General features: G+C 42.3%; 1 protein-coding gene across 2 annotated transcripts in view; it reads right to left on the reverse strand.

Moving 5' to 3' along the window:
* The window catches only part of CAT (catalase), a 73,884-nt gene that overhangs the window by 31,872 nt on the left and 27,083 nt on the right, over positions 1-14,929 (reverse strand). Inside the window, exon 1 of one of the 2 annotated variants that reach the window (XM_066613580.1) lies at positions 2,832-3,022. The exons of the other annotated variant lie outside the window; for it this stretch is intronic. Within the exon in view, the coding sequence (XP_066469677.1) occupies positions 2,832-2,897 (66 nt within the window). The 5' untranslated portion in view covers positions 2,898-3,022. Of the gene's footprint in view, positions 1-2,831; positions 3,023-14,929 lie in introns of those variants that run through there. 2 annotated transcript variants of the gene reach the window in all.

Here is a 14,929-nt window from a genome sequence, read left to right on the forward strand (position 1 = left end):
TGATATCATCTGTGATATTCTACAATGAAAGTGGGGGTAGAAGCTCTGCAAGAGAGGGGAGACGAAAGCATACAAGCCTACATCCTTGTTTCAGATTCCTCCAGATCATGGTAAGAAATGAGCCACAAATACCTAAAGTTCAGAACTAGTTTGACTTTAAAAAAAAAGTTCAGTAAGTTTCATAAGAAAGGCATATTTACAGTTCGGAAAGCTATGACCTTCAGATTCACTACTCCAGTTAACTGTCATTAAACGCAGTCATCAGTCCCTTTTGTTTTTGTTCTAGAGCTCTGCATTTATCTCGACTCCAACGCAGTTTGGCAAATTTCATCTCTATTAAGACTATTATTACTAACAGTCCCTATGATCTACTACTGTCAGCCATTTAAACAAGTCCCTTCAGTTTCAATGGGAGAGATTTATGCACATGCTTCACTCACCTACTGAGATTCATAAAACTGAAAGGTGGTACCCAGGAAAATAAATGTGCTTCATTTCATTTAGATTGTGATTTCGTTTTTTGCACTCCTGTACTTTTTTCTGATGAATGGTACAATACCAACCAGCTATATCTGCTTAACAAACAACACTAAAGGACCTGTCTTATATTGTACTTTTTATTAGAGGAAATAAGCTTTCACCAATTTAAATAATTGATTTAAAAGATCCAGGTTCAAATCCCCTCTCAGCCATGAAGCTTCCTGGGTGACCTTGGATAAGTCTCATTCTCACCTACCTCGCAGGGTTGTTGTGAGGAAAAAAAGGAGGAGAGCAGCCGTGTACACTGCCCTGAGCAGTGTACCTTTCTCCAAAGGTATAAAAATGTGATAAATAAATAATACAGATTGATGACCAAAATAATACAGTTTGTTGGGGCTTCCGCAGCCAGCTGGCTGCCTTCCTTCATGCCTTGCAAGGCATTCTAATACAGACCTGCCTTTTCCCACCATTATTCAATTCTTTTTCGAGTAACCCTAAAAGTTCTGGCAAGTACCTCCTGGGGGTACACGTACCCTAACACTGGGAACCACTGATCTAAATTAACAATCTGGTGTGCTCATGGCCATGTAAACACTTCTGGCAGATGCGATCTGACTGCTATGAGACAACAATGTAAAACACAGGTTCCAAGATTAAATACTATTCTAAAGGGCAAAGTATCACTGGTGGGGTCCGCTAGCAAGTACAATATGCCACCACACAGTGACCAAATGCAAATAGGTTTTATTCAGTTATACAGAAAAGATGGATCCAGGCTAGGGTGACCAGATGTTCTTTTTCCAGGACATGTCCTCTTTTTTAGACTTTTGTCCTGGAAAAACTTAAATGTTATCCTTTTCCCTGTGAGAGGACCCCTGCAGGCAGTGTATAGTCTTCTTGTAATTAATTAAATGTAAAAAATTATATGTAATATTTTAAATTTAATAATAAGTAATATCGTGTTTCAATTAACCACATGAAATCAATATACGAGTGTTCTTAGCTTTTATTTTGTCCTGTCCTACTTTTTTCTTGGATGTCCTCCACTTTGGGGTGCTTTGTCCTCTTTCAAGCATATTATTTTTAACATTTTACTACCCTCCTTCCTCCAAAGAACTCAGAGCGGTGTACATGGTTGCTCCCTCCTTTTGTTCTCGCACCAACCCTGTGAGGTAGGTGAGGCTGAGAGATAGTGACTGGCCCAAGGTCACCCAGGAAGCTTCATGGCTGAACAGGGATTTGAACCTGGATCTTCCAGGTCTAAGTCCAATTCCCAACCATTATACCATCTTGGCTTATGACATCTGGTCACCTGGATTCAGGCAAACGCAGCTTATCACATAGGATGAGAAATAAGAAAAGATCAAGCTAAAAGCCCATCTAGACCAGCCTCCTGTATCTCACAGTGGCCCACCAGATGCCTCAGGGAGCACATAAGACAACAGGAAACCTGAATCCTGGTGCCCTCCCTTGCAGCTGGCATTCTGAGGTAGATTACTTCTGAAATCAGGAGGTTGCACATACCCATCATGGCTTATAACCCATGATGGACATTTCCTCCCAGAAATCTGTCCAGTCCCCTTTTAAAGGCATCTGGGGCAGACACCATCACCTCATCCTGTGGCAAGGAGTTGCTCAAGCTAATGACATGCTGGGTAAAGAAATATTTCTTTTTGTCTGTCCTAACTTTCCCAACACTCAATTTGAGTGGATGTGCCCTGGTTCTGGTGTTGTGTGAGAGGGAAAAGAACTTTCCCCTCTCCACTCTATCACCATATCCAGTGGCAAGGAGTTCCACAGACACTCAATTTAAGTGGGTGTCCCCCAATTCTGGGATTGTGTGAGAAAGAAAAAGAACGTTCCCCTATCCACTCCTATCTATCACCATATCTTGTGGCAGGGAGTTCTAGAGACCATTTTAGTGTGTGTCCCTGGTTCTGGGGCTGAGTGAGAGGGAAAAAAACATTCCCTTCTCCACTCTATCACCATACCCTGTGGCAAGGAGTTCCACAGGCACTCAATTTGAGTGGGTGTCTGGATCTGAGTGAAAGGAAAAGAACATCCCCCCCACTCTATCCACCTGTTTAATGCTCTACCAACACCTCTTTGAAGGCTAGAGAAAGTCCATCATCCTCTGCACCTGGCCCCCCTGCCCATCATCTTCATTGCTGCCTCTTCCCCACTAGCAGCGCCTTTCTAACCCTCAACCGAATGGACCTCCCCACTAAATCCCCCCCACCCCAGCGTGCAGAATGGACACGTCCACGCAGAACAGCCTCGGCAGAGGCGAAAAACGAGCAGCTTGGTGGAACGTTCCAATGGCCCGGGGGGGGGCACTCTCCTTCTGATACCTGACAGCCTCGCTGCTCCTGCCAGTGCTTCAGCTGCTCAGCAGCGCAGTCCTGCTTGCCGGCCATTTTGTGTGTGGGAGAGAGACCCCCGAGCCGAAGGGCGAGCGGCGCCGGCTCCTCACGCGCAGTCAGCTGAGCTAACACAGCACACAGCCGCCGCTACCCGACGCCGACGGGCAGTGATCTCGGGAAGGCTCGCCCCAGCACAAGCCACGCCCCCTGGTCACGCCCCTTTCCCTCGACGGCCACTGGCTCCTTCGCTCACTGGTTGGGGCTGCGTTGCATAAGCAGAAAGGGCAGGGGGCGTGTGGAGAAAGTGCAAGGCGAGGGGCAGGCAGAGGCCTGGCAGCGCCTGCAGGAAACTGGGGGGAGGCACAAAGGGCTGGACAGCAGTTGTGTTCAGCTACACACCTCACCTCCAGTTAAGAGCAGCCTCTGCTGCAAGTCACCTGACCTCCTTCCTACACACAGAGCAACTCATGGATGCTCCCACAGACCCCACAATTCATACATGCTCCTCCCACACACACAGAGCCACTCATGGATGCTCACACACACCCCACAATTCATACATGCTCCTCCCCAGACACACACACAGAGACACTCATGGATGCTCCCACACACACACACACACACACTCATGGATCCTCCCACTGACACACATACAGCAACTCATGGATGCTCTCTCTCTCACACACACACACACACACACACGCACACTCTCACTCACTCACTCACTATATTTGTTCCCTTCAAGACCCAGTGTGTAAGGCCAAGGCACAAAGCCCAGTTTTTAAGTTCTGTTTTTCCATGTCTAGCCTTTGCAGTTGCAGCAAACCTTTAAGTGGAGATTACCAGATGCAACAGGGGGAGGAAGAGCGCCTGTATCTGCCTTCTTCAACCTTTTTCAGCTCACAGCATACTCTGAGAAGGCACCAAAATGATCAAGGCACACCACCCTTTTTTTGACAATTGACAAGGGACACCACACCACTGCCATTGAGCTCACACACACACCCCCCCCAACTGCTGTACTAATATATGACCCACCCCAAAACTCCTGTGGCACACCTGCACACAGCTCACGTGTGTCCCATGGTGCACTGGTTCAAAATTGCTGGCCTTTTGAACCTTTAGCCAATTGTTCCCAAACTTTTTTGACTGGCAGTTCCCTTGATCTACTGGGCTACTGGTCAAGGCTCCCCATTAGGGCTACAATCCTATATATCATATAGGGCAGCAAGTTTTTTGTGAGGACTCTGTTGCTGCCCTGGCTGATTTCTGCAACTCCCCAGGGAGCCACAGCTCACAGTTTGGGAACCACTGCCTTTAGTCATTGTAAAGAAAAGGGAATTTTGGCAGGTGTTGCTCAATATGGAAGGGTTAAAAAGCTGCACCTGCCAAACTGCCCTCTTCTATACAATGGTTAAAGGTAAAGGCACTGTGTCCCCTTTGCATCTGGTAACCCTAGCTTTAAGATGAATTTGATCGGACAGGATGAGCTCCACTTATAAGACACATTAAAAGCATCCTGTATTTTTAAAACTAGAATCCCAGTTCGACTGGATTTATTACTCGCCTGCACAGGCATGCAAATAGAGGGCATGATTTTCTGTATGAACGGAACAACAAAACTCTTGTCTGGATTTAGAAAGCCTTGGATGAACTCTTCAAAACATGACAATTAGCTTTATAGAACACGCATTTAGAGTTTTTGCTGACAAGAACTGTCATCATTCTCTGAATGCCCATGAGCCATGCTAAAATACAGACATGCAAATTTATTATGTCTATGCGGGACTCTTAATGCCATTTCCTACTCAAAAGTTGTTCTGCATAAGAAATGTGAAACTCATGGTGACTGGTGATGCTGGAACACTGGTGTGAAGATTTCAAAATCCAGCCCCTTTCAAGATGAGGGTTTTTGGTTAGATAGCCCACTCCAGATGCAAAAATCAGATGGTCATAAACTGTTCAACAGAGCGTAGATTAAAAGTATTCCTAGTTGCTACTACAAGCTGAGGTTTTAGGAGGCAACAATAAGTCCAGGAGCACTCCTAGGCCTGGGGAGACCAAACTCTTATATCAGTAATGCTCCTTGGAGCAATTCAATTCAAATAAGGTTAAGTAAGCTCAACTATGGTTTGACATTATGCTGGAAAGGACGAACCATCATTATGACCCGTGCCCCACCTCCACAGGCTGTTGCACCACAGAGGAGAAGATGAGCATGACCTTGACTACTAAGCAGATACAAAACAAAAGCAAACAAACAGTTCTAAACCATCATTTGCCTGTCATACTCATCGGGTTGTCAGAACTGAGCTAATTTCTGCACAGAACCAGTGCATACCAGGTACTGCACTACTCAGAGCAGCTCTGCAGCATTTTGCAGCTGAGAAAAAAAGATCACTATCACCATAGAATTTTTCAAAGAGGTACAATACAGTTGATCTATTTGCTACTTGTAAAACACTACCTGAGCTATAATGCCTAATCCCCCAATTTATCACCACAGGACTCCTTAACATTGCTTCTGACCAGGCAAATGGGTTCCTGCAAAGCTCCTGATGTTACAGATCAAGGATGACTAATTTCTGTATGTGCGGAGGGGGGGGACTTATTCTCCAGACTGTGATATAAGAGGCAAAAGTCTATTTTGTTGCATAACCCAACATCCTCAATTTCTATAATAAAGTTAACCAGGGTCTTGCAATACTGCAAGTCATGTGCTATTAAATTGTAGAACCTCTCAACTTTTGAAAACAAAAGAATAACCCTTACATGTAAAACTATTGGCACAATTGTTACCGTGTTTTGATTGGAATTTAGTAGGTTTCTCAGCAGGAATCAGATAAAGCTGCTTTGTGAAGCAGTCTGGACCATGAGCAACCATCACTATACTTTGTTTGGAGGGCAAGAACCCACCAGCAAGGTATGAGAAAGAATATTTAGTAGCAGCTGGGAGAAATCACAGAGATTAAGGATCAAACAACATGTTGTACAGACTTCTGCAGTTCTGTCCTATGCCTTTAAATATAAACACACACACATATGTACACATAAAGCAGCCTTAGCAGGTTGTGAATCTCAGCAGGTCGTTTAGCCCCTGCTAACTGGTTAAGAGGCACTTTTTCAAGTGGGTGCTCCTCTTTTATTTAGCAGGGGGAGAGTAACTGGCCCACCTCACCCCAGCAGTGTATTTTCTAGTGGCTGTCTGCTGGTGTTTAATCTTTTTAAATTGTGAGCCCTTTTGGGACAGGGAGCCATTAGATATTTGATTTTCTCTGTAAACTGCTTTGTGAACTTTTTGTTGAAAAGCAGTATATAAATACTGTTGTTGTTGTTGTTGAATCAGAAGGGTGGAAGGCTGTGACAGAGACAGGGTTTTAATCCTTTTTTCCCCTCTGGTTGTTTTCCCGGCCTAAAATCACCTCCCCAAACTCCATTTTCACCTGTAGGGGAAAAATGGTTATGTGTTCTCCATATACTGTATAGTATTTTCATCTGTGAGTGAAAAAGTGACCTTTGCCTGCCTGCCCTTCTGCTCAATACAGCCTCTCAAAGCTTGTTTTAAAACTCAGTAGAGAAAAGGACACAGAACTCCACACCATTTGTACTTTGAGCCTAAGAATCATGTGCAGGGAGTTAATTTATTGCGTCTGCAAAATTGAGAAGCAAAGATGGGCCCAGATTCTCCTCAAGCAGAATAATAAGACTTTTAATATAAAGAAGCTTCATCCTACCTATTGAATGTTCAGTCTGCATACTTGTAAGAGAAAAATGCTACTTTGTAGCATTCTTGTACAAAATGTTACAAGTCACAGCATTCTTGTAACTCATGCTACATTCTGTGCATCGCAGGTACACAGCAGTAAACGACTCTGTTACAAGATTGCCCTACTTTATGCAAATAATATTTTAATTACTATCTTTCATGATTATGTTAAGAACAATAACAGCAAAGGCTTCACTTCCTTGAACAGAAAAAGTATGAAGTCGGCTAATTAGTTCAGCACTAATACTCTGGTCTCAACAGGCTAAATGCATAACACATATAAGCTCACAAGATAAAAATTTAGAGCTGCTTTATGCTGGCGCACGTTTACAGACAGATACCATAGGCTACCATAGTAATAATATACCATTAATTAAACCAAAGAATCATAATGCGTTATGATCTCATGAGGAAAGGTATCATGATATTTTGGATGTTTCCTTCAAGGTATTATTTTCTGCAGGCTGCATCTTACACTACATTTTTTGGAATGAACCATCACTATGTGTACATAACTACATCATAGTCAAGAAAATTCAGTTTAGAATGAATTGTGTCTTAAATCGTTTTTCAGAAGAAATAATTTGGCAATTGTGACTTTTTTCCTAATAAAGGTTTCCTAACAAAGCCACAGAGGCTTGAGCAGCTGGTAAAGTGAAACTGGTTTTTCAGGTGGGTCCAAATGCTGAGAGGTTTGGGAACCACTGATAAAATGTTCTGCATACTTTTAGTTCTAGTTTCATTTACAACTGTTTAACAAAGATAAAGACTTGTGAACTGCTTCTGTATCACGAAAGCTTTTCTTGTTTTAAAAATACTTCTTTAACTTCACAGTCCTTAGGTGACCCTCTCCCCACCACCAAAACTGAAATTATAACCCCGTTTGTGCATCATGTGTCATGTGACACCACAAACTAAAATCACTAATACAAATATATGTTTAGCTAAACATTCTTTCCAGATGTTTTATCATGTCAGGAACATCTTGTCCCACATAAACAAAATTCACATACATACATCAACATGGAGAGAGAGACTGTGGAGATTAAGGAGCCATTTAGGAGCTCTGTGTTAGTCAAATAGCAATTTCTTAAATTTATGAATGTAAAGAAAAAGTATGATTTAAAAAAAAATTTATATTGCAAACAGTTTTAAAAGTTTTGTAGGAAAAAATATTATAAATAGTATGTGAGTATACATTCGGTACAATAAGAATTTCTAGAAACTTTTTCTCATTTTAAAAACATTCTATCCCACCTTTCTAACTCCCACAGGTACTACTAGGGTGTGCATTAAAAACCAGACAACACAACTTTCATTATCTTTTATTACTTTACTGCTTATTGCCGTGTTCTATTTTACTGCTGCATTGTTGCATACCATTGTTTGCTATATTGCTGCTTGTGATGGTTTTATTGTTTACCGTTTTAATGTTTTTATATGTTGTAATTGTATATTTTTATATTTCGTTAGCTGCCTTGGGCACCCACAGTGTGTGGGGCACCACAATGTGTGGTACATAATAAGTACCAGTGTATACAAAACAAATAACAGAACAATCTTTGTACAATGTAAAACAGGAATATCAGATTTTTTTTAAAGGGGGGACTACCTCATAAGCAGGAGGTTAATCAAAATTAAAAGGTCTTTACCTTCTGTTTAAAAGCTGTAAGAGAGGAAGCCATCTGTATTCCCTGGGGAAAGGAATTCCATAATTTAGTTGCCAACATCAAAAAGGCCCTACCCATGTTCTCACCAGTTGTAAGTCACTGAAAGGACATGAAGCCTGAATAACGAAGCGTATAAGCAAATACTTATGAGAGAAGGCAGTTCTACAAGTGTCCAGGTCCTAAACCATGTAGAGCTTTAAAAGTAAAAACTGGCATATTGAATTGGCCCAGAAGCGTATTGGTAACCAGCATAGTCAGTAAAGCACAGCAGCAATACCATCAGACCAACAGGCCCCAGACCAGGGTGTGTGCTGTCACATGCTGCACCAGTTGAAGCTTCCAGATCATTTTCAATTGCAGCCCCATGTAGAGCACATTACCATAATAGAAGCATGATGATGGCATGGAGAACAAAGGTGAGATCTGCATTCTGAAAAATAGGCACAGCTGGCATAAAAATGGGTAAACTGAAAATACATAATATTACATTAAGTTACACAGAACATTAATCCTTTTTCTTCATTTTAATGTAAACATCAAAAAGCTAGTTCCTGCTGCAGGGCCCCACCTACTTCCCTCATGCCTTTGTTTAAACACTGACAGAAATCAAAGTAGCTGATGTCAGCTATGATCAAGAAAAAGTATGCCTGGAGGTATAATTGCAACTACTTTTTGGCAAAAGTAAACTTGAGTAATGGCTTATTTTTATTGTAAAACTAATACATCAGTACTTCTCAAACTTTTTAAAATGACACTCTATCAGGACCCACCTAACTTTACAAGTCTTTTTTAAAAAAGGGGTGATCTAGAAAAAAATATTTTCATTTATTTACAAGTAATATTTATTTGCAAAAAAAAAAAATTGATCCATTTCTCATAATAAATAGCCTTAAGGCTTGAGGGGCTTACAGCCCAATCCTAACGGGCAGCCCAATCCTGAGCTGCCCGGGGTGCCCCCGCTCGGCAGCACCACAAGGGCTGCCACCGAATCCAGGGCCTCCCGCGCTACCACGGGAGTCACCTCGGGACCCCCGGGTAAGGGAGGCAGCCCCGCACTGGGGCTACTCTCTTTAGTGGCACCCTTTGGGCACTTCTAAAATAAAGGTGCTTGTGTAAAGCGCGCAGCTTCCACGAGCGCCTAGGATCCTGCAGAGCGGAGCTCCACAGATTCTCCTCCCACCCACCTCCAGGCATGCCTCTGGCACACACACCCTCCCCGCATCATGCTGGCCTCCCCACCTCCTCCCTGTGTCACGCTGGCCTCCCCCCTCCCCAGAACACCCCCGTCCCCGCACTGTTTGCTGTTCAACAGCCCAGCATTCACAGGTACCGCCGAGCTGTGGAAAGCGGGTGCCCGCAGGGCAGTGGCTCAGCGCCGGCCAGAGCTGAGCCACCTCTGGCGGGAGCCTGGTGGTAAACCCCACAAACGTGCCTTATGGCACGTCTGCGACTGTGGTCCGCGCCACGGAGGCACGGTGCAGACCACAGGATTGGGTCCTTAGTTATGTGACCCAGCCTTCACCTGCCCCCACTGCCCCATTGATGGACTTGGGAGAAAAAGCACACCAAAAAAAATCCCTGGGGCATTTGGTGGGCCGCTGTGAGATACAGGAAGCTGGACTAGATGGGCCTATGGCCTGATCCAGTGGGGCTGTTCTTATGTTCTTATGTTCTTATGTAAATGATGCTAGAACATTTCTCGTCCTATATTTACACAAGCTTACGAACTGCAGGAGCTCAGCTGTTTGCAGGGCAGATAACAGCTATCTGATTTTCTAATAGTCTTAGGACTTGAGGCAGTTAGTTATTGGATCTTTCCACACCCCTGTTTTCATTGGAGGCTCTATAGAACCTACCATTGAGAAAACACTGTGGTACATAATAAGTACTTTGTGTGTCCTGTAAAATACACCCAATGCTGCTGCAGGCTTCTTCTTCTTCTTCTTCTTCTTATTATTATTATTATTATTAACAGTATTTATATACCTCTTTTCAACTAAAAGTTTACAAAGAGGTTTACAGAGAAAAATCAAATAACTAATGGCTTCCTCACCTTCCATTCATTTCAATAGAGCTATCAGATCTGCACACCACTTACTTACTATTCACTGGGATAGGGGAGCAAATCACACGCTCTATTGCCAGCTCTATTCCTTAGAGCTGGTGATAGCACTAAGAATGTGATATACAATAAATATAATTCTGGAAATCTATACAAAATTATATAACTACAGGTCCAGCCTATTTATACATGGATTTTTTATACATGGATTTGACTCAAAACAAACAGCCCCTGCAAATGAGAAAGAATGTGCTGATCCCTGGAGAAGGGGAAAAACGCATCCCTTTAAAATCAGTTTAAAAAACTGAACAGTGCATTAACAATAGCCTGTTTAAAATCAGTTTAAACAACTGAACAGTGCATTAACAATAGCCTGTTTAAAATCAGTTTAAAAAACTGAACAGTGCATTAACAATAGCCTGTTTAAAATCAGTTTAAAAAACTGAACAGTGCATTAACAATAGCCTTAATGGGGGGGGGGCAGCTGGCTGACAATCCATCAATCCTTCTCTCTCCAGGTGACCCCTCCCTTCCCCCTGAGCACATGAAAGAAAGGTGATCACTTTGCATTGATGAAGGGATGGCTGAGTGAAGCTCCTTACTAAACTCTTGGAGGAGGACTGATTGATGGACTGTCTTCTTAATGACTCTTATCTTACATCACAAAGGTCAGCAAGGCTGTTTTTAAATCACGGAGCAAAGAAACTTTGTTTTTTAAATTGATTTGCTATAGTGTGCTTTTTGCCATCCACTTGAGTGCTTGGAATGGAACCCATGCGAATAATGAGGCTCAACCTGTAGGAATCTGAACATAAGAAATGTTTAACACCTCTAACCTACCTTCCTGTTTGAATTACAGAAAGTACCTTTCATACTTCAGATACTGAGATTATCAAAATGCATACATTTTTTTATTTACATTATATACATTTTTTTTATTTCCCCTGAGGGCTGGGGATAAGAATAGGCCCTCAGTTTGGCTATACTTGTCGTAAGAGGCGACTGAACAGCCACCGGGTAGATGGGACTTGTTAGCCTGGGAAGGCAGCTCATCTGAGAGAAGGAAAACTCTGATCCCAAATCTCCACTGCCTTGTGGCTACATCCAGTTATGGAAAAGGCTTCAGGAGTCAACCTCGAGGCAAAATCCAGAGCCGGAGTCCCTGAGGCAGTTCATGGCTGAACACAGTCACGTTCTGGCAACTCCTGCGACGTCGCTGGAACCAACCGTATTGGCTTCTGCCTTTCCATTGGACCATTTCAGCGACGTGGAGAGGGGGGATTTGCTGCATGGGTAACAGTCTATCCTCCATATCTACCTTATCCAGGCTTCGCGCACTGGAGAGGACACTCTGTTCCAGAACACTATTCAGAGTGCAATACCATAGTCTTCCGAGACTGAAGGATGCCAACAAGAACATTTTTTTATCAACAGCAAGCACATTCCCACAGCAATTTATCTCCCACAAACATTGTCCAACAACTGTAAATAGCTACCCACCAGGGGCTTGATAAACCCCCTATTTTTCTTGTCTGATTCAGACTGCAAGAACTGGAGTGTGTGCAACTGTTACACTATTAGGCTACCATACCATGAGGAGTGCACTTAGCTTGATAGGCCATAAGTGGTATGCTTGACTGAAGATAGATGACAAATTTCCAAACACCTCTTAGCTAATACTTTATCTTGCCCTTCCATCAGGAAACTTAGAACTGCTGATCATTTCCACACCTCCTCAGTTTCCAAACATTCACTAGTTTCAAAGGTGGTTGCCATATTTGAACACACACAAAACTAACTGTCTCCTGCTAGGATGCACAAAACAAGTTGTACTGTACAGATCTTTGAATTCTGACCATAATACTTATGTTCAGATAATGGGAAGGTATCTTGAAGATCACTTATTCCAGCAGACAAGTACACACACAATGTAAGTTGCTCTAGGCTTGAACAATTCTAGATAGATGACTATCTAGAGTCTCCTCTTAATCTTCTAAAGAAAGAAGTTTCCTTAATTCCCAGTGCAATTGTTTCACAGTAAGAACTAATATCCATCCCGCCTGGAGGTGCTGAGACATCAGGAATATCTTTGTTCATATCAAAATAGGATATATAACAACTTCTATATATGCTATCAAATCTATTCACTCACTCAAGAATTATTGCTCAAACCTGTCCAAATTAAATTATTCTGATTTACGACTGTAATGATTCAGCATGCCAGTTTCTTTTATATTTTGCTAATTTGTGGGATTGAAAGTATAATCATCTTTGGATGTGGATAACAATGGACAGCTTTTGTATCGTGTTGAATGAATTTGTTCTCGTCCCTCTTTGTGTAATCACACAAAACACAATTCACATTTTCTTAAAATTATACCAAAAAAAATGCTGCTGCCTAAATATCCTAAAAAAAGATTGCAACCTTAAAACTCTTTGAATTTGAACATTTTAAGACTTGAAATTTTCTTCATAACACTACTGAAGTTATGGGGTAGCACTGTTAGGGGAGAACTGGTACGTGTTTGGGAGTACTCATTCTTCCCTGAAAGTTATACATTTTTTTAGCTGAGGTCCACATCTGAAAGGGAGATACAAACATAGTGAAAACAATGTTTTGTTCATTCTGAACAATGAGTTCAGAATATTATGTGTTCGTCTCTGCAATCTGCCCCCCGCCCATTCCTGTTATCTCATGAAGTTCACATTTGGGACCACACATTTGCCAATGTAACATCTCCTTCCAACTTTACTCTGCTATTCTGAGTAGCAGCTTGTAATAACCAAATAGAGTATTAGTGCTGTTTTTAAAAAAAATGCTGCACATTCCTTGTTCAAGTCTTGTTTTGTTTAACATAAATACTGGAAATTATTGTCTCTCTTAACTTGCCCATACAGTTCAAGAACATTTTGGCAACATACCATTAAATAATAATATAAAAAATATATTGAGCCCCACCTTGCTAAATACCCACTTTCTGAAAAAGTGAACTTGGGTGAACTTTTTGATTTCAAAACTGGCACAGATATTAGCCTCATCCCTCTTTGGAGAACCAAACAAGACATAGAGTGTAGATAATTTTTCTTTTCTCTCAAAGAAAATCTGTGCTTATTTTACACTCACATCAGTTGCCCTCTGCACCCACTAGATCATCTCAGACCATCCAGAGATGCTAAATAAGATAAGTACATCCTCGTTTACATAGAAAATAAAAACTGTACTCAGTTCAGGTGGACTCCCCTGCTTTCCACCATGTGTGAGATCACACTACAAACTTTCATTTTCTGCTTATAGGCAATGTTGCCTAAAGTAAAAAAAAAAGACAGATGTGTTACACCTGAAAAGTTTAGAACCTGCCCCTCAAGAGACAGCTTATTAGCCATATCAGTCTTACTAAGCAGCTCCAACTGATCCTCTAAGACAGGGGTTCTTAACCCTTTTACGATTACAGATCATCCAGTGGATTGCTCAATATGTCCCCATGCCCCCTTCAGACTGTTAAAATGATCATCACCAGCCCTATTAGGTACCAATCTGACTTCAAAAGATGCCAGTAGCTTGTTTTACTTATGGATAGCTAGGAACACCTCAATTTGTACTAAAAACAGCGATAGTTATCTAACATCAATATTTTTTTATTGTTTGGAGAACAAGTCCCATATCACCATCATTTCATTCCCATACCCCAGTTAAGAATCCCTGCTGTAAGTGTCTAACATGCCACTTCTCTCCATTTCTATTGGCCCCACACTTTTCAGTAATACTTAAACAACAATGGCATATGTACAGGGAGTTTTTACTTTATGCAGGGGTTATGTTCCTGGAAAATCCCAATAAAACCAAGCTGTGGATGAATAATTAATCTGAATATGCTAATCTAGCCATTATACCAGCAGTTCCCAAACTGGTGGGTCATGACCCACCAAAAAAACTGGAAATGGGCCATTGCCCCTTAAGGGGAGTGGCCCAGAAATGGATCCCAGCCGTCTGCAGCTATTGTGCCACTATGGAGTCTCAGGGACATTATTACCTGTGGGGCTCCCGAAGCAACGATCAGAGCACAGGGCAGCTGCGTGGAGGCTCATAGAGGGGGCTGCAAGCGTCCAGGATCCTCAAAGAGACTTCAGGAGCCCCCCAGGTATGTTAGAATGTCCTTGGGTCCCTGTAGTGCCCTCATTGCTTTGGTGCCCTTGGGGCCACCCCCTCCTCCTGCCTTGCCTTGATCTGCCACTACTTATGAGGTTCTCTACTCCCTTGGAGGTGTTGGGAACTTCATTAGACCCATATGCAAAAGAACACACTCCCCCCCCCCCTTGTAGTTTGAGCAGGGTGAACAGATACAAAAGGGAACAGAGTGCCTGTACCTTTAATGATGGTATAGAAGAGGGAATTTTGGCAGGTTCAACTTTTTAAACTCTTCCATGTTGAGCTGCACCTGCCAAAATTCCCTCATCTATACCATGGTTAAAGGTATAGGCACTCTGTCCCCTTTGTAGGTGGTCACCCTGAGTTTGGGAGTACCTTTAAATATAGCATTGCTCTTAGGTGCCTAGGTGATAGCTGTTTGTAATAGCATTTTTCCCTTAA

The sequence above is a fragment of the Tiliqua scincoides genome, chromosome 1, assembly GCF_035046505.1.
Source record: "Tiliqua scincoides isolate rTilSci1 chromosome 1, rTilSci1.hap2, whole genome shotgun sequence".
Lineage (NCBI taxonomy): Eukaryota > Metazoa > Chordata > Lepidosauria > Squamata > Scincidae > Tiliqua > Tiliqua scincoides.